The sequence below is a fragment of the Penaeus vannamei genome, chromosome 22 (genome assembly GCF_042767895.1).
Source record: "Penaeus vannamei isolate JL-2024 chromosome 22, ASM4276789v1, whole genome shotgun sequence".
Classification (NCBI taxonomy): Eukaryota; Metazoa; Arthropoda; class Malacostraca; order Decapoda; family Penaeidae; genus Penaeus; species Penaeus vannamei.
In genome coordinates, this window is record NC_091570.1 from 14,498,369 (window position 1) to 14,523,368 (window position 25,000).

Sequence of the window (25,000 nt, forward strand, 5' to 3'; positions counted from 1 at the left end):
GAGGAGGGGGGGAAGGGAGAAGAAAGGGAAAGAGGGAAAGATTGGGAGAGAGAGGGAAGGGAGGGAAGGAAGATGAGGGGGAAGAGGGAAGAGGGAAGAGGGAAGAGGGAAAAGGGAAAAGGGAGGGAGGGAGAGGAGAGGAGAGGGAGGAGAAAGAGAAAGAGAACGAGAAGGAGAAGGAGAAGAGAGGAAAAGGAGGAGAGGAGAGGAGGGAGGGAGGGAGGGAGGGAAGGGGGGAGGGAAGGAGGGAGGGAGGGAGGGAGGGAGGGAGGGAGGGAAGGAGGGAGGGAGAGGGAGAGGGAGAGGGAGAGGGAGAGTGAGAGAGAGAGAGAGAGAGAGAGAGAGAGAGAGAGAGAGAGAGAGAGAGAGAGAGAGAGAGAGAGAGAGAGAGAGAGAGAGAGAGAGAGAGAGAGAGAGAGAGAGGTATCACTAATTTGGCTGAAAGGTGATACCTCATGGAGCTGTGAATGATGGCTCAAAAATCAACGTAAAAGTAAAATGATGACATGATCTTCCTATGCAAATTAATCAACCGCTCACGTTTCACCACCGCTTGAAGGTAATTGGCGATCGTGCTGGTGATGACAACAGAGGAATAAGGGCGAACGCCAAAATGCAGACGATAACGATAAAAGCGACAATAGTAATGAACATGGAGATGAATGATAGTGGTAATGATACTGTCAGAAAAATAAAACTAACAAATCAGAATACATAAACACAACAAACTATTTCCTTTCTATATATACATATACATACATATATATATATATATATATATATATATATATATATATATATATTTATACACACACATACATACATACTTACACATACATAATAATAATAATAAGAATAAAACTAAAATAATAATAAGAATAAGAATAAAACTAAAATAATAATAATAAGAAGAATAAAACTAAAATAATAATAATAAGAAGAATAAAACTAAAATAATAATATTAATAATAATGATAATAACAATAATAATAATATCAATAATAATAACAATAATAATAATATGTTGTCTGACATGACTTTCAGAACGTTTCCTTTATCAAGCTCGACAATAATTGCTTTTATTATGAATAAGACTTATTGCTGTTGGGTTTGCTTTGACTGCCTAATTGACTGTCATTACAGTGTTTCACGCTAATGACTCGTTTGCGGAAAATGACTCTCGTATAGCGATACATATTTCAGAATATTTGGGAAGCAAAAATATAGCAAATCTCTGCCTGTCTGTCTATCTGTCTCTGTCTCTCTGTTTGTCTATGTAAATCTGTCTGTCTCTCTCTTTATCTCTGTTTGTCTATGTCTATTTGTCTGTCTGTTTCTATCTCCACCTACATATCTTTCTATGTAAGTGTGCAAGCGTTAGTTTGTCCAACTGTCTGCGTCAGTACGTACACGTGTGCGCATCCGTTTTTTGTGAGTGGAACGGGAGTCTGTGTGTGGGCATCTTATAACCCACAAAATAACCAGACAGCTATAAATAACCGCGTTAAGAGTCATCATCTTCGCCGTCGTAATCGCATCCGTCCATGAAATCCTCCCCGCCTGTAGCCTCCTTCCCTCCTTCCCTCCTCTCTTCCTTTCCCTTATCCAGCCCCTCCACTTCCTTTCCTTCGCTCCCTTCCCTTCCTCTCTCGACCGCTCCCTCTCTTCCCTTGTTCTTCCCCATACCTCGATGGCCCTCTAACCCTTTCTTCCCCCCTCTCTATCTACACTTTACCAACCTCTCTTCCTTCTTTCCCCTCTCCTTGCCTTTCTTTTAACAACTTTCTCTTCCTTCTCCCTCCTTACTCTTTCATCAACCCTCCTTTCCTTCCCCCTCACTCTTCCTCTTTCACCAACCCCTTTCCCTCCCTTCCCCCTCTCTATTCCTCTTTCACCAACCCCTCTCCCTCCCTTCCCTTCCTTCACAAACCCCTCTCCCTCCCTTCCCCCTCCCTATTTCTCTTTCACAAACCCCTCTCCCTCCCTTCCCCCTCTCTATTTCTCTTTCACCAACCCCTCTCCCTCCCTTCCCCCTCCCTACCCCTCCTCATCAACCGCTTTCCCCGCAGCTTCCAGGACGCTCACTCTCCCTCATCATCTCTGCGAGCCTTCATCTCTTCACCAACACTCATCAGGCCGGCCTGCGTGGGAAGAGGTACCCTCCCCCTCTTTCATCCATATCATCATCCTCTCCTTTCTTCAGCTTTCTTTTAATCCTCTCCTTGTCACTCTTTTCTTCGACCTTACTTATGTTATCTTGTTCCGTTCCGTTCCCTCCCCTCCCTCTTCCCCCTTCGGCTCTCAAACTCCTTCTTAACTCTTTCCGATACTTCCTTTTCTTCTCCTTCTGCTTCTCCTTCGCTCCTGAGGTCACTTTCGTGCTCTTTTTTCTTCTTCTTTTAGTCATTTATCCTCTTCTTGCTTTTCTCCCTTTTTTCTTCTCTGCTTCACTAACTCTGCTGGTATCTATCTGTCAGTCTCTTTCTGGCCCTTTCTCTCTCGCACACTCACTCTCATTTCTCTCTCTCTCACTCATTTCTCCCTTCCTTTTACCCTTTTTCTTTCTGCCATTACTCTAGTCCCCTTTCCTTTCCCCTCTCTATCCTCTCGGCTTCACATCCACCCCATTCCTGCTGACAACGTAGGGGTACGGCGGCCATTGCCAAACTATACCATTACTTATAGCTATGATGATTTTTTTTCTCTCTCTTCCCGAGGGTAAAGTTGCAAATGCCGGTTCGCCGCGCTGACGACGGCTGGGCACGGGGGAGGGGAGAAGGCAGGGGTGATGGGAAGGGGGTAAGGGCTGGTTTGGGAGAGGAAAGAGAGAGGGGGGTTGTGTTTTGGGGAGAGGATGGGGGGATGAGGGTAGGGAAGGGGATGGACGTGCGTAAGGGGGGAGGGGGAGGGGGGAGGGAGGAGTGGTAAGGAGAAGGGAGAGGGAGCAGTGGATTGTCTGTGTGTGTGGGAGAGGGTTGGGAAGGGGGCAGGAGTGGGGATATGGAAGAAAGGGAGTGGGGGGTAAGGGTGAGAGGAGGGGGCCAAGGGTAGGGACTGGAGTGGGAAGAGCGGGTTACGAGCGAAAGGGTTGAAGAGGGTGCCGAGGAGTGCCAGGGAGTGCCGGGGGGCCGAGAACAACAGGGAGTGGCACACTGTGAATACCTTAGTGGGTCATACTATCAAAGTAGAAAGAAGTCTCGAGAAAAAAATTGTCGTGGATGAATAAGAACGTATAACAAAGACCTTGCTGGATTACGAAAGGCGGTGTGAGGCAGCGAGAAGGGAAAAAAACATATAAATAGAGAAAGAGAAGAACAATGGCGTTAAATAAAATATAAAGACAAATAAAACTCACGAGAGGGAGAGGCAAGGACAATGCGAAGAGGTTAGGCACGATGAAGAGCTGGTTCTAACGCGATGCAATTGAATCTCAAGTTCAGGATGACCCTAACTCAATAAAAAAAAACAAAAAAACATGACTACTACTAAAATCAGTTACCAACCTATGAGAATTTACCCTAACAAAGCTAAATAAATGATATACAAAAGAGTGATATTAAAATGGTGAAAAAGTGGGAAAAGAACTCAGAAAACGTAATAGGGGGAATGAGCAGCTCAAGTGAGTCAGGATGGGGGAAATTAGCCAAAATGAAGGGAGAAATTACAGGCGTCGTCAGGCTGCGAATCTTACTTGCATTTTGAGGTGTTTGTAGAAGGAGAATGAAAAGCACAAGAGGAAGAAGAGAAGGAAGAGGAGAAGGAGAATGAGGAGGAGGGGGAGGAGGAGAAGGAGGAGGAGGAAGAAAAGAAGAAGAAGAAGAAGAAGGAGGAGGAGGAAGGAGATGACTGGTGATGGCAATGGTAATAGTGGAGGTAATAATGATAACGAAGATGTTAATGATAATCACTTTGACTGATGATGATGATGGAGATTAATGATGATAATTAAGACAATGGTGAAAGATGGACTGGGATGCAGATTGGTAACAGCACTATAGCATGAATTCCAAAAGACGAAAATGCAGATGCTATGAAATAACAACCTTCACAGCAATGCAAACTAAAGCCTTGACGAATAAATACTCGCTCTTGACTCGCCATGCGGTATTAATTAATATGCCAAAATAGCCAGACTGGTGAACGCGTGGCATCTCCAAACACACATCAAATACATACATGCACAATCAAACACACACACAATAACACGCGCAAAGCCATACACACACAAACACAAATCCACACAAGCAGAACAGACACACAAACACAAATCCCCTCAAACACAAGCAGAACAGACGCACATAAACACAAATCCCCTCAAACACAAGCAGAACAGACGCACACAAACACAAATCCCCTCAAACACAAGCAGAACAGACGCACACAAACACAAATCCCCTCAAACACACACACACACGCACCAGCCACTCCCACCAAGCAAAGGAAGCCGCGTCGGTCATCGCAGGAGACCCAAGCCCCGCCCCCAAAGCAAGGGCAGCGAGCGTGAAGGCACAGCCGAGGCATTTATGAGGCGGAGTTCAAGGGCGCGGACTCAAAGGCAGCGGCTCCAATTAAGTGCAAGATAATGCAGTGCCCCGAACGCCAAGAAGCGCGGGGGGGGAAAGCCGCCCTTACGCGTCTCGGAGATGAGTGATAGAATGGCTTGGCGCGAGATTCGGGAAATGGCAGGCTATTGAGAAAAGACGCGAGGGGGAGGGGGAGGGAGGAGTGGCAGTCTGTTGGTGAAATACGTGGGAGATTATCATGCTTAAGCAGAATTCTCAGGGAGGAAAGTGAAAATCTCGACCCCAGCGCCACCCGGGGGGACACGGAGAGTGGAGTCATGCTGCCGAAGGGAGTTTTTTCCCCGTCAAAAAATGTGATAAGAATGCTCAATTTTCACAAGCTCGGGGGATGACAAGGATAAACGAAGGGAGAGTTTCATACGCGTCCTAAAGACTTTCATATACGGCTTCCCTTCAGACTGCTGAGTGCGAAATGGAGGAATAAAAGATGCAATGAAAGGGATACGTATGCAAATACACTGTGATGGGCAAAAATGTTGCATAAAACATTTATCCGTTGTGGTGGTGGCGGTGATAATGATGATGATGATGATGATGATGATGATGATGATGATGATGATGATGATGATTGATGATGATGATGATGATGATGATGATGATGACGACGACGACGACGACGATGACGATGATGATGATGACTATGGTGATGGTGATAGTGATGACGACGATAACGATGTCGATAACGATAATGGTGATATTCCCTTAATAACTGTATCTGTCGTATGTGTCTAATAATGTCCCTATCTTTTTCCTTGTATTCAAAGTTTTTCTTTAAAGTGAGCTTACGTAAAAGTCGGGGCCGTATAACCTCATTTAAAAAAAACGAACAATGACAAAAGTGATAACGAAATACAGACAGATAAACACAAACAGGTACGAATCAACATAAAAAGGAAAACCATAATAATTTAGACATGAAGAAAAGTAGCACGTAGATCTAGGATGAGACGACCTAACGAGCTGGAGCAAAAGGGAGGGCGAGCGGCTTGAGTGAGAGGAAATTACGAAGGGTTGGTGAGGGGGCGAGGGAGAGGGAGAGGGAGAGGGAGAAAGGGAGGGCGAGACAGGAGAGGGAGAGGGAGGGAGGGAAGGAGAGAGAGAAGAGAGGGAGGGAAGAAGAGAGAAGGAAAGAAGGAGGGAAGGAGAGAGAGAAGAGAGGGAGGGAAGGAGAGAGAGAAGTGAGGGAGGGAAGGAGAGAGAGAAGAGAGGGAGGGAAGAAGAGAAGGAAGAAGAGAGAGAGAGGGTCGCAGAGAAACAGAGACAGAGATAGAGAAAGAGAGCAAATAAAGGGGGTGCGAGAAAGAGAGCGAATCACGAGGGACAACCGCGTAATGGTAAGTACACACGGTAGACATAACCTCCCTTTGTCCGCATTGTCTTCAAAGAAGTACTGGACCGAGGCAGATCCAGGGAAAAAAATGTTGACGGCAATATCATAAGTGCTTCCCGTGGACGTTTCCAATTTGCATATAAATTGATACAAAATCTCCCTTTCTTCTCGCTGAGCCATTGAGTAGGTGTAAAAGAGAGAGGAAATGGGAGAGGAGAACCTGCATCTGTCACAAAGCGATCTCCACCACGCTATTCCTAACAAGCGCCATGCAGTCTTTAACATAAAAAAAGAAAAAAAATGGAGAAGAAATTGTAGACGCCGGGTTTTATTCTCACGTCTCGCCCTCCTCCGTTTTCCATTGTATCTTGAGGTGTCTCTGTGGCTGCCTGTCTGCTGAGTGAACCGGGCCTGGTGTGGGTGCGTTCGCTCGCGTTTTGATTCGAAGTGGGTTTTAATGTTTTCTCTAATGAGCACATTGTAAGTATGTGAATAAATAAATGGGAAAATAACGTATAATTCAACAAAAGTAAATAAATAGATACATACATGAATAAACACACACACACACACAAACATACTACATATGAGTCTTTCTGTTCGCACAGCATATGAGTTCCGAGTCCTACATGTTGCCGCAGATGTATAGTTTTCCATTGCTATTCGAACGCTGCTTCCACACTTTTAAAGAAGTACTATGGTTACCTCTGCTGTTACATACTTCCATGGAATCACTTGCAGATGGCGTTCTCTAGAAGCAAACCATATCATAACAATAATTCTTTGTATGCAAACCAAGTATCTACTATCAACTGGATATTCTTTAAGAAGGGTACGATGAATAGGACTATGTATGTTACAAATTTTTTTTTTTTTTTTTTGATAGATTGATAGCAGAATGAACAGCGAGATCATGTAACTGAAGGGACGAACCTGTACGACACTACAAGAGAAATTCCTCTTTCCCTTACTGAACCAACACCAAATATAGGAAGATCTCGTTTCAGTTCTTCAGACAAGTAGTTTCCAGCAAACCCAAACTCTCGAGAGTCCTCACCTGAGTAGCTGCAAAAGGAGTGCTATCGAAGGTAAACATTGCGAGCCTCTGCGCAGCACCGCCCCGGCCTGTGTCGCTGGATCGGTCTTCGCTTCAGACACCTACGTATTAACTTTGATCTTCAATGGACCATCCTCGTCCTACTGCTGTTCAAAGTTACAATGCGTCTCTTTGACTAGATATCTATATAAGTCTGTTACTGTATATATATTTATCATATATAGATCCATCCATCTTTATTTACCTATCTCTTTAACTGCTCCTACCTCGCTCTCTTCACCCACACATTACGTTATATCTTCTTAAACCTACTTCCGTTTACATATCAATCATCGACGCACAAAGTCTTCCAGTTAATCAGTGTGGGAACGGAAGCCGTGTTTGTGCTTGTAAAATACAACCTGATATACTGGCGTTAAGTATTTCATGTCTTGTTTTAATTAGGCGAGAGTCAGCGAGTCAGCAGAGCAGTAATGCCTATGGTGTGCGTATGTAAAGTTCGGGCCCCGAGTTAGCAGCAGTTCTGTTTCAGAGCAGTCCATTGTTGGTTGTCTTAAAGAAGATACCCGACACACAATGGACTCCAGCTGCAGCAGCTACACCCACTTACACATTCGCGTTCATAATACACTGTAAAACACATGTTCCTGTTAGATACACACTCACACACACACGCACACGCACGCATGCACGCACGCACGCACACACACACACACACACACACACACACACACACACACACACACACACACACACACACACACGCACACACACACACACACACACGCACACGCACGCACACACACACACACACACACACACACACACACACACACACACACACACACACACATATCTCACTTTAATATAAACCATCGCTGACCGTTTACACCCACACACACACATTATATTTTATGCATTGCTCACAGGACAGCCCACAGCTGTACGGACACCAACAAATGCAAGATATTTTAAGTGTTTGTAATGGTAGTAAGCTTTTAGAGCGGGCATTTTAAGATCGGTACATTACTAATGATAAAACGCAAGTGCAACATAGCAACATAACGTACACCTTCAGAATATATCATTTATATTTTTCCTCATCCTTGCAAATTGCACTTAGTTTTTTTCAGATTCCTACAAGCCCAAAATGACATCCATTACACGCCCTTACATAAATACGTGCATAAACATGCCCAGAAAAGACGGAAAGAAAAAAAGAAATGAAGAGAAATAGAATTAAAAAAGAAGAAGAAGAAAAAAAAAGCCACGGTAACGTAACAAATCAAAATAACGAGACACATCATGCAAAAAGAGAATTACAACGTCTATTCCAACAGGTTACTCGATCCACGTCAACACATCCAAAAGCATGCCTTTGTCTCGCCTGCGCTGGTTACTTTTTTGCTGCTTGCGATGGCATCGTCTGTGCATTGGCCTCAGAGTATGTTTTATACTTGGCGCGACCTCTAACCTTTCTGATTCAGTACACGGTGTTTACACAAGAATAATATCTCGGGACGGCACAATGCAGTAATGCGAACTCGGACGAACATTGATGTGAAGTAATGCGTGACAAACGTGTATTGGTACTAGATAGGTTCTCTCCTTCTCTCTCTCTCTCCTCTCTTTTCTTTCCTCCTCTCCTTTCATTCCCTCTTTTCCCTTCTCCTCTTGTCTTCTCTTCTCTTTTCTCCTCTTCCCATTCTCTCTTCTCTCTCCTCTCTGTCTCTCTGTCCTTCAGACCTGTCTTTCTGTCTCTGGCTGTCTGTTTCTCTCTCTCTCTCTCTCTCTCTCTCTCTCTCTCTCTCTCTCTCTCTCTCTCTCTCTCTCTCTCTCTCTCTCTCTCTCTCTCTCTCTCTCTCTCTCTCTCTTACTCCTTTTCTCACTGTTGTCCTAACCCACATTTTCCTGGTTGAACCAAGCACCATAAACTAGATTGCATAATGCATTTATCGCTTCAAAAATGACAAGTTTGACTCACCCAAAAACGTTGTGAGTAAAGCACAGTCTTCATGGGACGAATCATTAGCTAACAGGCCAATTTGAGGCCATGAAAACAAGGAGCGGGATACTCTGAGCGCTGATTTTAGATATCCCTCTTTTACGACGTGTTTTGAAGGGCATGCTCGACTTTTTGCGGAGGGATTAAAAAATCTTCACTCTTAGGAGACGCGGGGATTTGTCTTGGGGCTTCGGCTTTATCTGCACTTAATTCATATCAAAGTAGATCAACAAAACGAACTGAATCATTACTTTTGGAGGAAAATATCTTTCTTTGATACGAAGAAAGAGAAAAAATAGGAGGATGAGGAGGAGGAGGAGGAGGAGGAGGAGGAGGAGGAGGAGGAGGAGAAGAAGAAGAAGAAGAAGAAGAAGAAGAAGAAGAAGAAGAAGAAGAAGAAGAAGAAGAAGAAGAAGAAGAAGAAGAAGAAGAAGAAGAAGAAGAAGAAGGAGGAGGAGGAGGATGAAGAGGTGGTGGAGGAACAGGATGAAGAGGTGATGAAAAAGTAGGAGAAGGGGAGTAAGAAGAAGAAGAAACAAAGAAACTGGAATAGAAGAGGATGAATAGGAAAAAAGGAGACGAAAAACAGGAAGAACAAGAACAAGAAAATAGGAAAGACAGAGAAAAACGGAAAAACAAGAACAAGAACATAGGAAAGAGGGAGAGAGGAGAAAATGCGACCCATATTTCACGCATGTGTTGGCATCAGGCCAAGAACACGGCGAGGAAACCCCATCTGCTGCTGGGAACACCTTGATACCACTCAGCCCTAATATGCGTCAATCTTTGTGCTGTAGAAATCCCGCCCATTCTCGCTCGCCATCCCAGATCCCGTTACCTCCCTAACCTCGCCGAGACCTGCGCTTGCCCTCTCGTTCCCTTCTTCCCTCTTTCTTTCTTGCTCTCTCCCTTCCTCCCTCTTTCCCTTCCTCTCTTTAATTCTTGTTTCTCCCTCCCTCCGTCTTTCCTCTCTTTCCTTCTTGCTCCCTCTCTCCTTCCCCCTTTCTCTTCCTCTCTTTCATTCTTGCTCCCTCCCTCCGACCGTCATTCCCTTCCTCTCATTTCTTTTTGCTCATTCCCTCCCTCCCAATTTCCTCTTTCCTTCTTGCTCCCTCCCTCCCTCTTTCCTTCTTGCTTCCTCCCTCCCTCTTTCCTTCTTGCTCCCTCCCTCCTTCCCTCTTTCCCTTCCTGTTTTTCCGTCTTGCTCCCTCCCTCCCTTCCTCCCTCTTTCCTCTCTTTAGTTCTTGCTCCCTACTTCCCTGCGTCTTTCATTTCCTCTCTATCTCCTTTCCTTACTTCCCTCTCGGCCTCTTTGTATCTCCTTTTTGTTTCCAGTTCTCTTATTACCTCCTTTCTTATTTTGTCTTTTCTTGTCTATATTTTCTTTCGCTTCTGTGTAATCTTTACTCTAACGTCCCTCATCACTCTGATTTATTCCTTAGTCTCTTTCTTCTCCTTCGTAATGTTCTTTTGATCTTTTTTTCCAGCCTTATTAACCTTTTTTGTTGTTGTTGTTTTTTGTTCATAGTAATTTTCTTTCGTTGTTCCCTCTTTATTTTCTTTATATTTGAATATTTTATTTCATATCTCGGCTGTTTATTTTCTCGCTTGTCTTACTTGCATTTTTCCTTTTTAGAATTTTCTTGTTTCTCTATTTTCCCATTTCTCCATTTTACTTTTTATTCATATATAGGTATCCTCCAGATTTTCTTCTTAATATTTTCTGTTCCGTCTATTCTTTCTGTTTCCTTTTTTCCCTTCTTCCAATTTCATATTCCACTCCTTCCTGATTTCCAATTTTACTTCTTCCTCTCAAATTTTCTCCCTTTACTTCAGCCTGTTTCCGTACTTTGTTGGATCCTTAACAATTTGTTATTCTCCGCCTTCCATACCGGAAATTCTCCTCTCGCCCATTTCCCTTCTACCATTTTCCCTATCTTTTTAGATTCCAGTTCTTCCTTATTCAAAAATTCATGTCCCATTTCATCTTTCCTTTTTTTCCACTTTGCCAATCAAATTTCTAAGTACTTCCCATTTTTCTGCTTTGCTGGATCTCTTAAATCTTCATATTTTCCTCCTCATTTCATATTTTCCTCTCCCATCCCGTCACCATTTCCTACCTATTTCCCTATACCGTCCTTCCTTTTTTCCCATTTCCCTATATTTTGTTGGATTCCTAACAATTCCCTATCTTCCTTCGTCTCCCTCTCAAACACTTTTCCCATTTCCCTATTTCTTTTACTGGATTCCTGACAATTCCCTATTTTCCTCCGTCTCCCTCTCAAACGCTTTTCCCATTTCCCCTTTTTTTTTTGCTGGATTCCTAACAATGTCCTATTTTCTTCCGCCTCCCTCTCTAACGCTTTTCCGTCCCTCCGCGTCGCCACTTCGCAGCTGCAATGATGCATGAGGCTCTCCGCATAATGTTGCTCATGTTGGGATATTCGGACCCTTCCCAGTCGGGGCATTGCAGCTCCACATATGAAAATAAGGAAAAAAGAATGGAAAAAAGAAAGGGAAATGGAAAAGAAAAGGAGAGGTGAGGAAGATAAATCATAATGGGGAGGGGGCATGAGAGAAAATTATTAGAAGATACATTGAAAGTTGTAAGAAGTAGAAGAAGAAGAAGAGGAATAGGAATATTAACAACAACAACAATAAGAAGAATAAGAAAAAAGGAGAAGAAATGGAATAAAAAGAGAAAGAGGAAGAAGAGGAAGAGAGCAAGAAGAAGAGGAAGAGCACGAAGAAGAGGAAGAAGAGAGTGCAGTATACAGAAGACAGCAGAAAGATAGTAAAAATGATAATGTAAGAAAAGATAAACCAGAAGCTAGTCTTGAAAAGTGACATAAGCCAAAGGAACATTTTTCTGGGAATGCATTAACACGCATCCTACAACCTGGAGAGGTAACCATTGTCACAGCTTCATCATACAACCCTTCCATTAAGATCTTAAGGCACACTCATAATTTAAAAAAATAACTGCACATACACACCCACACACATGCAACCTAACAAACACACCACAAAGGCAATGACATGACCAATCACACTCAGACAAACAAACAAACACTGCATATATGATAACATACATCCAAATACAACCACATAATCACACGCACGCACGCACACACATTCACACACACACACACACACACACACACACACACACACACACACACACACACACACACACACACACACACACACACACACACATCCACACACCTACAACCGTTCCAACTACGATTCGGACACGAGCGAGCGACGCAGAGGGAGCATATCCAGTTATCCTGCCTCTCCGCCGCGGGGGAAAGGCTCTCTCGTTGGATAAGATATGACACGTTAATCCCAGCAGCTTTTGGGAAATGAGGCCTTCATTATCCAAGCGCCCTCCCTTCCTCCCTTTCCTACTCGCCCCACCCACCCCCACGCCACATGCCCCCTTCCCTCCTCAACTCCCCCTCCCCTCCTCCCCCTCTCATCTTCTACAACATAGGGGTATTACGTGTAACTTTAAGTGCAACATTGGTAGTTGCATTCGGTGATTCAGGAGCGGGGGCTTCCCATTTCAACTTTTTATGCATGATTTCGTCGATAAAGTATTGTTGTTGTTAACTTTTTGGGAGAGAGAATGCGGGAGTAATGGGAAGGGAGAAAGGAAGGAGGGAGAAAGGAAAGAGAAAGAGAGAGAAAGAGAGAGTAAGAGTAAGAGAGAGAGAGAGTGAGAGAGAGAGAGAGAGAGAGAGAGAGAGAGAGAGAGAGAGAGAGAGAGAGAGAGAGAGAGAGAGAGAGAGAGAGAGAGAGAGAGAGAGAGAGAAAGAAAGAAAGAAAGAAAGAAAGAAAGAAAGAAAGAAAGAAAGAAAGAAAGAAAGAAAGAGAGAAAGAAAGAAAGAAAGAAAGAAACAGAGACACACAGAAAGAGAAAGAAAAAAATCTTACTCTTTTAATCTCCTTTTCAACACGAAGACTAAATCCCAGAGCAAAACACTGGCGAACGTCAGCATGAACTCTTTCACGCCGCATTAGATATCCTCTATTTGAAGCCAAACTGTGCCCCATGTCGTTCGCGATAAGTTTGTAAGTGTTTTCACGAACAAAAGAAAATAAACTCGAGGGGAAAAAAGAGGAAAAGAAAGTAAGAAAAACACGAAAAGTATTCTCATTTTTTTCCCTGGTGCTCATCTTTCCTATGAGAACAACACGAAATGAAAAACATCATAAAAAGAAAGATAATCACAGAAAGTGGGAAATTCAGAGAGAAATTGACAGAAAGAGAGAGAGTTTGTATGCATGCATTTACGTAACTGCATGTATATATAAAATGTGGAGTAAAATGCATTCAGAACCAGCTAAACACAAGCATTGTACACAAAAATAAAATATATATAAATGTCAATAATAACTGAAAATCGGAGTGACCTTTGAATAAAAGAAATGACACACAGCTCTGCATAACGACACGCAGTGCTCTATAAAAAGCTCATAATTGGAGACAAAGTTCACTATGTCTCTATACCAATACTTCCCAAATTAAAGGTCACGTTTCTATTTTTATTGTTTCATAAAAAAAATCTATTAATTCCTCCTTTTGTCCCTTATAACCCATTTCCTCTCTTCTCTCCCCCTATTTCCTCTTCCCTAAGTGTTTACAACATTTTTTTATGCTTCAAGATATCCGAGTTAATTCAAGTAGAAGCAACCAGAGCACCAACAACAGCAAAAAAAAAAAGTATCTGTAACATTCTCTTTTCATTTTTTGCAAGCCTTACTTGTTGCCAAATCTCATGAATTAATCCGCACTCATGAAAATAACATAGAACAAGGTCGTATTCATGCGGGTTGTGGATGACTAGTGTTCGCTTCCTGACTATGTATACAAACAACTAGGGGGGATGGGGAGAAAGGGGAGAAGGAGAGTAGGGGGAGATAGGGAGGTGGGGAGGAAGAGGAAGAGGGGGAGGAGGGGAGGAAGGGGAGATGGAGATGTCTGGATTATCAACAACAAACGGGGCATAACCAGCAACATAACCGTTTTAAACTTGACTTAGAGATTAACGAAAGAGAGACCGAGAGATGGTAAAAAACAAGAAATTAACCAGGACTGACATTTTATCCAAGACGGTAAAAGGAGCCACACACGTGTCGCCTCCCACAAAGATGTTGCCATGCAGCCTCTCGTTGTATATACCATGTCTCTCCTTCTCCTTCTATTCCTCACTGCTTTCTCTTCTCTTCCTCGTCGCTCTTTCTCTTCTCTTACATGCCCCTTTCCTCGTTCCTTTATTCATTTCTCTTTTCAACCCCTTTCGTTCACTCGCATCTTTCGTCTCTCTCTCTCTCTCCCCCTCATATTCCTCCCTCTCCCTCTCCTTCTTCCTCTCCTCCCTCTCTTTCTCCCTCTCCCTCTCCTTTGCCCTTTCCCTCTCCATCCCCTTCTCCTTCTCCCTCTCCCCCTCTCTTTCCTCATCCCCATCTTCCACTCTTCTTTGCCCTCCTTCCGCTCCCGTGTTCGTAAGGAAATCAGATTTCAAGAACCAAAGCAAAGTTAACACGTGCAGCAGCTTCGTGGATATGTGTCTTTGTGGCTCTCATTACAATTAACGAAACGACATCTCATCTCTCACTTCAGCCAAATGAAGTCGAGGCAGATATTCCCGAGTAAATAACTCATACACAAGATGAGGGAGAGAACGAAAAGGAGAGGGATAAAGTTGAAGCAAAGAGGAGAGAATGAGGGACAGAACGAAAAAGAGAGGGATATAGTTGAGGCAAAGAGGAGAGAATGTGGGAGAAAAAAATGTGATGGAATGTGGAAAGGATGAGGGAGAAAGATAAAAGTGAGGGGAAGAGAAAAGAATGAGGGAAAAAAATATTAGTGAGAGAGAAAAGGATGGAGGAGAGAGGATAAGATTAGAGTAAAAGACATAGGAAAGGAAGAGAGAGAAAGATGAAAGGAGAGAGAATAAGATAAGAGTAAGGGACAAAGGAAAGGGAGAGAGAAAAAGATGGAAGGGTTGTGAATAAAATTAAAATAAGAGACAAAGGAGACCTACAGAGAAACAGATGTGGAAAACAAGCGATGAAGGACACAGAAAAAGATAAAGATAAAATGAACCAGAGAGAGAGAAAATAAAGAGAAAGGTAGAAAAAACACGTAAATTTTATTTCGTTTCTCTCACGGTCGGGTTAATCGCATTAAAGTCAATTTTAGAATATTTCCGGAAGGCATTTACTTTAAATGGGGATTATGATGGACTCCAGCCTCCATTACATCATAGTGTTCTTTTTCATCGTGGAAACTTCCTGTTTACATTATGAACTCCCTCTCATTGTGGCAACAGAATAACAACAACAACAACAACAACAATAATAATAATAATAATAATAATAATAATAATAATAATAATAATAATAATAATAATAATAATAATAATAACAAAAACAGTAATAACAAAAATAACATAACATATATGATGTTCGAACTCACCTCAGACATCACGAGAAATAAGTATATTTGCGTCAACACTGATGCTTTATCCGCGTTCACTCTGCAGGCGAGGATAGCCCTTGCAGCGGCATGGAATTCTGGGATTATCCCGCGGAAAACACTGGCGGCCGCAGTTCCTCCTGACAAGTGGCTGATGCTCAATGCTCGCGCCCGTGTTTATTTTCACGCGAGGCTCAACTTTAATGCAGGAATATGCGATGGAGGGATGGGAACGAGGAGGAAGAAGAGGAGGAGGAGGAGGAGGAAAAGGAGCAGCAGCAGAAGCAGGACGAGCAGGAGGAGGAGGAGCAGGAGCAGGAGCAGGAGGCTGGAGCCGTGAGGGGATCGGGCGAGGGCCGGCGGGTGGGGGGTGGGGGGTATCTGCCTCCCTCCCTGGCCTCGGGTCCGGAGTCTGGTCGCGGACGTTTCCGGCGGCGCTGATGATGAGGAGCGCGGCGGGCTTCGCGCGGGGACGGGACAGGTCTGTATCACGCGGCCGTAATTTGCACGGGTACAATTGGCGGTGACGGCGGCGTGACACGGGACGCCGCCTGCGACTGACAACGCTGACAAATGCTGCTGCCACCGACGGGACGCGGCGAATATGCGGCGCTCCCTCGGCGTGGGGGCGAGAATCCTATAATGGCGAGGGCGCGGAGGCGAGGAGGAGGGATCGGGAGGAAGGAAGGAGGAGGCGGAGAGGAAGGAGGCGAAAAGGAGAGAACCACGCACTGATAGATCCTTTTTAGCCCTCGTTCAGTGGAAAGGAATGGAAATTACACGGCAGAGAAGAAGAGCATGGCAAAAAAGGATGATAAGCCGGTCCGAATCGTGGTGAAATTTGGACCAACTTCGAATACCGGGAAAATTAAGCAAGCAGAGAAGATAGACAGATAGATAGATATAGAAAGAGATGGAGAGAGAATGAGAATGAGAAAGAGAGAGAGAGAGGATAAGAGAGAGAATGAGAGAGAGAATGAGAGAGAGAATGAGAGAGAGAGAGAGAGAGAGAGAGAGAGAGAGAGAGAGAGAGAGAGAGAGAGAGAGAGAGAGAGAGAGAGAGAGAGAGAGAGAGAGAGAGAGAGAGAGAGAGAGAGAGAGAGAGAGAGAGAGAGAGAGAGAAGCAAGTAAACAACCAAAGAGACCCGAATTGAATAAAGCCAGAGAAAATGGGCGACAACCTGTTAAGAACTAAATGGAATTATTAACGCCGTGTCAGTCAATCTCTCTCTGAAGTGAACCGGGAAGATTTTCATCCGCTTATACGAACAGCTCCCAGCGTCTTAAAGAGGTTACGGCGAGACGTGAACCAAGTAAACGCGGTGAAGAAAGACCAAGGAGGAAAACAAAATAAAAAAAAGAGATGAAACTAGTAAAAAGAAAGGAGAAAAAATATATACGCAAATAAACACGCAACAACAGACACATTAAATAAAGAATATGGAAGAATTTTCTTATCAGTCTGCCTGCATCTGACAAGATAATGAACATTTTAAGGAGTGAAAAAGTATACATTCTGTATTAACAGTTTCTCGGGGCGCTGTCGCTTTGGTTAGATAATTAAACTGATACCTTGAGGGAAGCGACTAAAGGCATAGAAGTGTAACTTACAAAATGCTAAAGGTGACGCAAGATTATGTTGCCATGTACATAATTTTATGTAAAAAATATGGCGAAAAAACTAACGTTATACACATTTAGAGCTGATCTGTGCAATAATATCTTATGTAAAAATCAAAACAAAAATTGGCATTATCCAATTACAAAATTTTGTCATAAATGTCATCATTCCAACGCTATAAAAATGGAAAAACAAATACTGACAACAACATCTGTCTTAAAACAAATAATAGGAAAATCAACAAAAAATATAGCCCCCCCCAAAAAAAGAAGAAAAAAAAAATCATCCACAACTAAAAAGTTAATCACCAACGCTCCAAAACGATCACTGTTTATATTCCGATATATTGCAAAGAGCCGAATGTCAGTCCGAAATATAATCCCTCTGTTGAAAAGGCGAGTGGGAAAAGGAAGGCAAAATAGTCTGTCAAAAACATTTATAAGCAAATGACCCAATGTAATTAAAGGGGAAAGGGATGCGGGCGTTGTTGTTTCTATTAAAAAAAAAAAAAAAAAAAAAAAAAAACAAGACAAAAAAATATAGCATGGAAACTGCATTAGGGTAAGCTGCTATGGCGCTGCATAAAGGAACATACGCGTATGGTCAAACATTCCTCTGTTTACATAATGCAGAAATTATGGAACCTAAGCTGGATATCTTGTGATGTCCAATGAACCACATAATGATATTAACAATAACAACAATGGTAACAGTAATAATAATCATAATAATGATAATAACGATGATAACAATAAAATATTAATTATATTAATAATAAGGATTAAAACAATAAAATAATAATAATAATAATAATAATAATAATAATAATAATAATAATAATAGTAATACTAATAATAGTAAGAAGATCAATAATAAGAACATGAATAATAACGACAACAATAAAAATAACAATAACGACAAAAAAATAATAACAACGGCAGCAATATGAATAACGATAATGGCGATATTGATTCTGTTCATGTCGATTAAGAAAAACATAACAAAAGCAAAATAAACAAAACATGGGAATCTAAAACACCCATATACAATAAAGGATAAAATATGCAAATACCGACCAGACTAACAGAAAAAAAAACTACCAAAAGAACAGCAAACCGAAGGTGAGAAAAAAACTGCAGTCTAGAGCAATGCTGTATTCCCCTCTCCCCTCGCGCTTACAAGAACGCGCCTCCTGCCCAAACAACGGTAACGGAAAAGGGGAATCAGTGTCTTTGGAACCATTACAGCCGCGCTTTCGACGCTAATGATGTTTGCGACGAGGAGGAAGGAAGGCTGGGGAGGAGGGAGGGAGGAGGAGATAGGAGGAGGGGGAGGGGGAGGAAGAGGAGGAAGAAGAAGAGTAGAAGCAGGAGGAGGAGGGAGAAGAAGAAGAGTAGGAACAGGAGTAGGAGGAGGAGGAAGAGGAAGAAGAAAAAAAGAGGAAGAAGAGGAAGAGCAAGAGGGGAGAGGATTTTGAAGGGCGACACCCCATCGCGCCGGACCAGACCAGCTAATTGCCGCCGCCCCAGTTGCGCCGGCATAATCCAGCGACAATTAGGACCAGGCGTCGTTACCCCTTCTCGCCTTGGTGATGGAACACACTGCGCGAGGGGAAGAGGGCGACGGAGGGGAGGAAGAAAACGAGCGAGGGCCACTTTTTCCCCTCGATACCGTGACCGCGGATGGCACGAAGCGGGGGAGGGAAGGAGGGAGGCGGATAATATGCAAACTTCTTTCAGCTGATGTGAAGCAGATATTCTGACACGGTGTGACACTTGACAATGGCATGAGTTCCTTCCCCTCAATGACTCGAATTACCTGAAAATGTTCCGGTAGTCAGATTGATAATGGTCCTGTCGTGTCCTTGTCGTCCACAACGGAAGCAGTTAGGTATTTTTTTATTACAAAACTTCCCGCTTCCTCCCAAATCACGGGCTTTTACAATGTTGCTGTTACCAGTACAACAAATGGAACAGTATTACATTCTTTCCCACGATTTTTTGTCAGTACTTCACCAGACCCCCAAATATTGTGGCCCATACATAAAAGTTCACGTTTTTTTATCATTTCAAAAGGACCAGTTATTAAAAAAAGAAAGAAATGTTTCGGCTTGACCCCCCCCCCCGTAGGGATGGATATCTGCCCGGTTCCCCGCACCCTTGAAATATATGTATATCTATGTGGCACCGACCCCGGTTATTAATTTCAGCTTGCATCCATCCCCCATGTAACTGATTTCTGCTTTGCGTTGTTCCCCCGAAATACATTTTTTCCCTCGTTAACCTTTGCATAACCGCATGCACGCACGCGCAATTTTATTCTGCTTTTGTTTTCTTTCAGTTTCGCACTTTCTGTAATTTGCATTCTCCCGCCCTCTTCATTTATACACCTCAAGAACACATCAATTTGCCTCGGACATTCGTCTGGAAGAACAAACACGAAGAGACTGGTGTGATATTGTATCTTGGGTATTTACAGCATAACACTTATGAATCTGAAGTTTTCATACCATGTACATTGTTCATATATCTGAACAAATCTAAACATTGTATATTATTAATGTATCTGAGCAAATTCAGACCTTGTATATATTTTACTGGTATAAGTAATATCTGAAATTCCATTTTATATCTATAGAAATGGACGTCATGAACACCAAAAAACAAGTTTCTCCCCTTATCTCTTTCATTGTTCATAAGCTGAAAACAAATCTGTCACCTCAGCGACAGTGATATGTTGGACGCTCTTCCTCTGACCTTTACCTCGAGTTCTAATATTTTCCTAACATCAGTGGACATCCCTGCTTCTCTTTCCTCTTCCTTTCTTCCTCTTGGCAATAATTTTCAACTCAACATTCAGCAATGATATACTGACTTTCATGTGCCCCATTTAACGGACTCGGAGAAAACAAAACAATAGTTGCGGCTGAAACTGCTTTCAAGATAATGAACTGGAAAAGACTGGCCTTGTCTGCGCTTTAAGGTGAATTATCGCGTGAGAGGAAAATGTGTGAAGTACGGAGTGAATTCAAAGTGGGAGAAGCAAGACGTATCCGATGTGGCTGAAATTTATGAAGTGCGTGCTACCCAAGACCACAGGTGTTGTCTTGCACAACAGTAAAAGCATGAGGCCTGAGACTTGCCTTAAATAGATTTAACTTGTGTTTATGGCGCACAAGCAGTGGGCGTTGCGCCGGTATGCGCGAGGGTGTCAGCGAAGGGAGTGGGCGAGTCAGCCTGGGATGTTGCCTGCTGTTATTTTAGCCGCCCGCACGTAACGTCGGTGGCGCCTTCCCCGACATCCATCATCATAACCCTGTGTACTTGCATTCAGCGGCAGAGCCATCCCCACCACCTGCACCCTTCGCTGGACAATACACACCATAACACTGCTGTAAACTTCACAACTGCATCAAACTGCTGCCACCTGTGATGTCTATTACTTGCCACAATAGCCAATAGACTCCACAATGGGCATTATCAGTCATCACCTGCAGAATGACAACTACAAAATCTACTACATGACTAAAGGCCACATTGTGTAGCAATCCCGACCACAACGCTTGCATTATCAGTGGCATAATGCTCGACCTACAGCTATGTGAAAAGCCAGCATATGCTCCATAAAAGAATACCACAAATGCTAACATCAATTTTCCATCACACATGCTACTGCTAAGGTCTATATCTGTCTGCTGCGAAACCGTTAAGTCCCAGCTCCGTGTTCCTCAAAATTATGAATACATCAAGTGCGTGACACTTTGGTTGCTTTCCGTGTCGTATGAAGATGCCTGTATTACCCTCTCGTGCAAGTTAAGCTACTCAAACCTTGTGAAAGATATCATTAAGTACGTCGCCCTGACAATTCTAAAAGTTATTTTGGATCCTTTTGAAGGCAAGCTGGGAGCTGCTACTGCTGCTGGGTGAATGTTGAATAAAGAGGAATGAGTATGATAGTAAGAGACGGTTACTTGAGAAAATAGATAAAAAGTTGCTAAAGAAATTTAAAAGATGGTGTGGTTGGAAGGAAGCCCCATATGACAACGAGAGAAGGAAAGCGTGGAGTGTCTAGGTGGACTAATTGAAGCAGAGTGAGCAATAGGGGATACGGAGGGAGACGAAGCGAAGCGGCGTAAGCTCATTAGCTATAAACCTTAATCCAAACAAGACCAGCTAAGACTAATGATGCCGAGAAGAGGAAGCGCGAAGAACGGGTACGTGGCGACAGAGACGGTTAAGTCGGTTAAAAAAACGGTTATAAAGAAACTGATAGTGCTGCCCCTTGAATTTAAAGAAATAACACCCGATTCAAACCTACATTCGAAATAACACAGCGAGGGTCAGAGCGAGCCTCTGAATGATACTTGAGCATGCTAGGATTAAAGCTGAGTAGGGGATGGTGACGGTGGGCGCGACGAGAGGTGGCAGAGTAAAGCGTGGCGGTGGAAGAGTGAGGATGCTGGCTGGGATGGTCAGAGTAAGTGGCAGTAATGTGGGTCTTCCTGCTTGTGTGCCATCCTACCTCCACCCTGGGTGCCTCCGACGGGGCCACACCTGCACTGTTTGTTTTACTTGCTCGTCCTTTGCTGTGCTGTTGCTCTCCTGTTTGCTCTTGCGATAACCCTTGTTTAACTTCTCGGGTTTCTAGTCACCGGAAAGTGAGACTCGTGATTTGACTTCTGCGCGATGCTTTCACACATTCCAATTATCTCTCCGGTGCAATTCCCTTTCCCCTCTTTCCAACGCTACAAAAACTAACAGCCATAAATATCCCAATATATGTAACCGCAACACACATGGGCAACAAAGCAACCCCATCCTTCCACATTATCACCCCTACAAACACGTCTCATCCCTCTCACCACATCATACCCCTCCCACATGCCCATCATCACAGCACATCCCAGTCTGCAGCATCCCCTCCACCGAGTGGCACGAGGAGAGCCCGCTGGCCAGATCCCGCACATTTACGCAATTTACGCAACTTGATAATGGCCAAGCCGTAACTACATTAATATATGCCGTCACACGAATGGCCAGCGGCGCAGGGAAAATAAGACTCAGTAGTTTCGCTGCGAGCTGGGAGGAAGCGTCAATACCGTGATGTTTGCTGTACTGTTGCTAGACTGTGCTATACCGTCAATACTGCATCATAGCGATGTGATGGTGTGTGGAGTACAGTTAATGAACTGTTTGTGTTACTACGACTTGTGTTGGAGGAATCAGAACTACTTTGATGATGCTCATGTATACTGATGGGCTGAATAAAGGGGACACGATGTGTAGCAATCTCATAACGGGGATTATACTGTTTAAGGAAACTAATTAAACCAAAACAAACCACTTGAGTATACGGTGCTCCTTTCACCTTCAGGAGTACAAGTATCCCTTAAGGGTCAGCAAACGACAGGATTGTCGCTACAGCATTTCCTTCTTTATCAACCTGGACTCTATTTAATAGATTCTTGAGTTTAGTAGAGCCAACATATTCGTTAGTAAAAAAATATAATATGGTTATTAGAAGAAAGAAGAAGAAAAAAAGAAAAAAAAAGACAAAAATATCCATCAACTAACTTGCTTACGAGTTCCCTCTTTGCCTAAAACCTACATCAGATCTCACACATGCTAGCCTTATAGTGAAGGTTCAATTTAAAGATGAAACCTACGAAACCACGAAAAAAGCCCACGCTTTTAAAACCAGGTTCAAATCCTACTTCTCACACAACAGTTCAAACCACATCTTCAGGCTAAGCTCCAAGTCGCACTTTCTTTATCAAGTTTCTCGCCACACCTCCGCCGCCAAACTTTACGCCGCACCTTCTCCAGCAACCTCCAAGCCGTAGCATTTTCTATGCTCTCACGCTGGACTCTTAAAACTTCTAACCCCTTCGCTCACTCTGAACCAAGCCGGTACTCTCGCCCTCACGCTTAACTCCGATTTTCTTTCGACATTGGCATCAATTTTAAGAATTTCCTAAATTTCTCGCTTCAAGCTAAATGTTTTCCTTTCTCCTCACTCTGAATCGGACCTCACTCTTTCATCACGCTTGCCTTCGACCTCCCCCTTGCCCTTAAATCCTCGGCCTCATTTACCCTTCCCTCACGCTCGTCCTTAGGCCTAACCCTAATATGTATCTGACACTACCTTCTAGGAACAACAGCGTCCTAACTTTCATTCACCTAATTGTGTGTGTGTGTGTGTGTGTGTGTGTGTGTGTGTGTGTGTGTGTGTGTGTGTGTGTGTGTGTGTGTGTGTGTGTGTGTGTGTGTGTGTGTGTGTGTGTGTGTGCACTTATATATATATATATATATATATATATATATATATATATATGTTTGTGTGTTTGTATGTATGCATGTATGAAGGTATGTACGTATGTGCATGATTATATACAAATGCACACGCGCGCGCACACACACACACACACACACACACACACACACACACACACACACACACACACACACACACACACACACACACACACACATTTATAAATATATACATACACACACATACCGATCATACTGTCTTCCACGCATTTGACATTTAGTATTGTTTCCGAAGCTCCAGATGTTTAAATTAGGTCTCGTTCTGTTAACTTCTAAATTGGACTGTGCGGGAGCGGTTGCCAGGAGTTGTTAGTTCAGTGACGTCGTTAAGGCAATTGGTTCTCCAGGCAGTGAGTGAATCATGGCGTTCCTCGCGGCTCCTACACCTCGCTCCTTCCATTTTTTCTCGTTCTATTTTTATCTGTCTCTGTGTCTCTCTGTCTGTCTGTCTGCCATTCTGTCTGTCTGTGTCTCTCCCTTTCCCTCCCCTTCCCCTCTCCTTCCCCTCCCTCTTTCTTTCCTTCTTTCTCTCTCTCTCTCTCTCTCTCTCTCTCTCTCTCTCTCTCTCTCTCTCTCTCTCTCTCTCTCTCTCTCTCTCTCTCTTTTTTTTAAATTGTCTACCCTCTCCCTCTCCCTCCCTCTTTCTTTCTCTCTCTCTGCTCGCTTTTTTCAAATTGTCTTCCAGTATTTTTGTACCTTATGCTATCTATCCTACCATTTTCCTCGTTTTCTATTTTCTGATCGTTTCCCTCTCTCTCTCCCTATTCGTTATGTCCCCTATCTTTTTTTCTTCTTCACTTCTCTTTCATTTTGTTTCCCTCTCCTTTTCTCTTGTTCTCTCCATTAAGCCCTTTATCCTTTTCGTTTTTCTTTTGATCTCAAAACTATATATATAATACCCAATCAAAAATACAGTAGCTTAAATACTCGGAATCAAACAACAATAAAGCATATTTTTCCCTTTCTCCCTCTTCTTCGCTTAATCTCTTTAATTGAAGCCAGAAATAGAAGAAGTGACAGCTGCTCACTCTTCCTCTGCATAAAAATGTAAACATCACGTCATACATTTGGTGTTGGGTATTGATCACAATCACGCCAAGAGCTTCACGTCCGCCCGGCGTTTTTGGACCGCTGCACAAGCATGCAAAGTAGATTTACTCACGATATCCATGAAAATTTGATGCCGCTGCAGCAAGACAGCCATGGGACTCGCATACCGAGGACTTCGCCTTTTACAAACCCATGCAGAGGTCCATTCACTTATTCATACCCACGTCAGGACCTATGAAGGCTGTGTGGCTCGAGTCTCGTGCGTTAGGCTTGGGAGGAAACGAGGCGGGAGGGAGGGCGACCCTTCACGCTGAATAAATGCAGTGATATTATTTAGATCAATATTAAGTGAGGAAGGTAGGACGCGCCCGTCAATACAAACCCTCGGCAACCAGTGTGACCCAGAGGTTAAAGAGGAATATCAATCAATACGCCGCCGCGGCCTCGTGGCACATTACACCGCCTCCTCCTCCTCCTCTTACCGCTGCTTCTGCGTCACTCTTACGTCCCTGCTCTTCTGCTCTTAAGGTAC

At 43.4% G+C, this 25,000-nt stretch overlaps 1 protein-coding gene across 17 annotated transcripts in view; it reads right to left on the minus strand.

The window, feature by feature from the left end:
- The window catches only part of LOC113819830 (RNA binding protein fox-1 homolog 1-like), a 724,543-nt gene that overhangs the window by 286,896 nt on the left and 412,647 nt on the right, over positions 1 to 25,000 (minus strand). Inside the window, exon 1 of one of the 17 annotated variants that reach the window (XM_070136644.1) lies at positions 15,466 to 16,031. The exons of the other annotated variants lie outside the window; for them this stretch is intronic. Within the exon in view, the coding sequence (XP_069992745.1) occupies positions 15,466 to 15,474 (9 nt within the window). The 5' untranslated portion in view covers positions 15,475 to 16,031. Of the gene's footprint in view, positions 1 to 15,465; positions 16,032 to 25,000 lie in introns of those variants that run through there. 17 annotated transcript variants of the gene reach the window in all.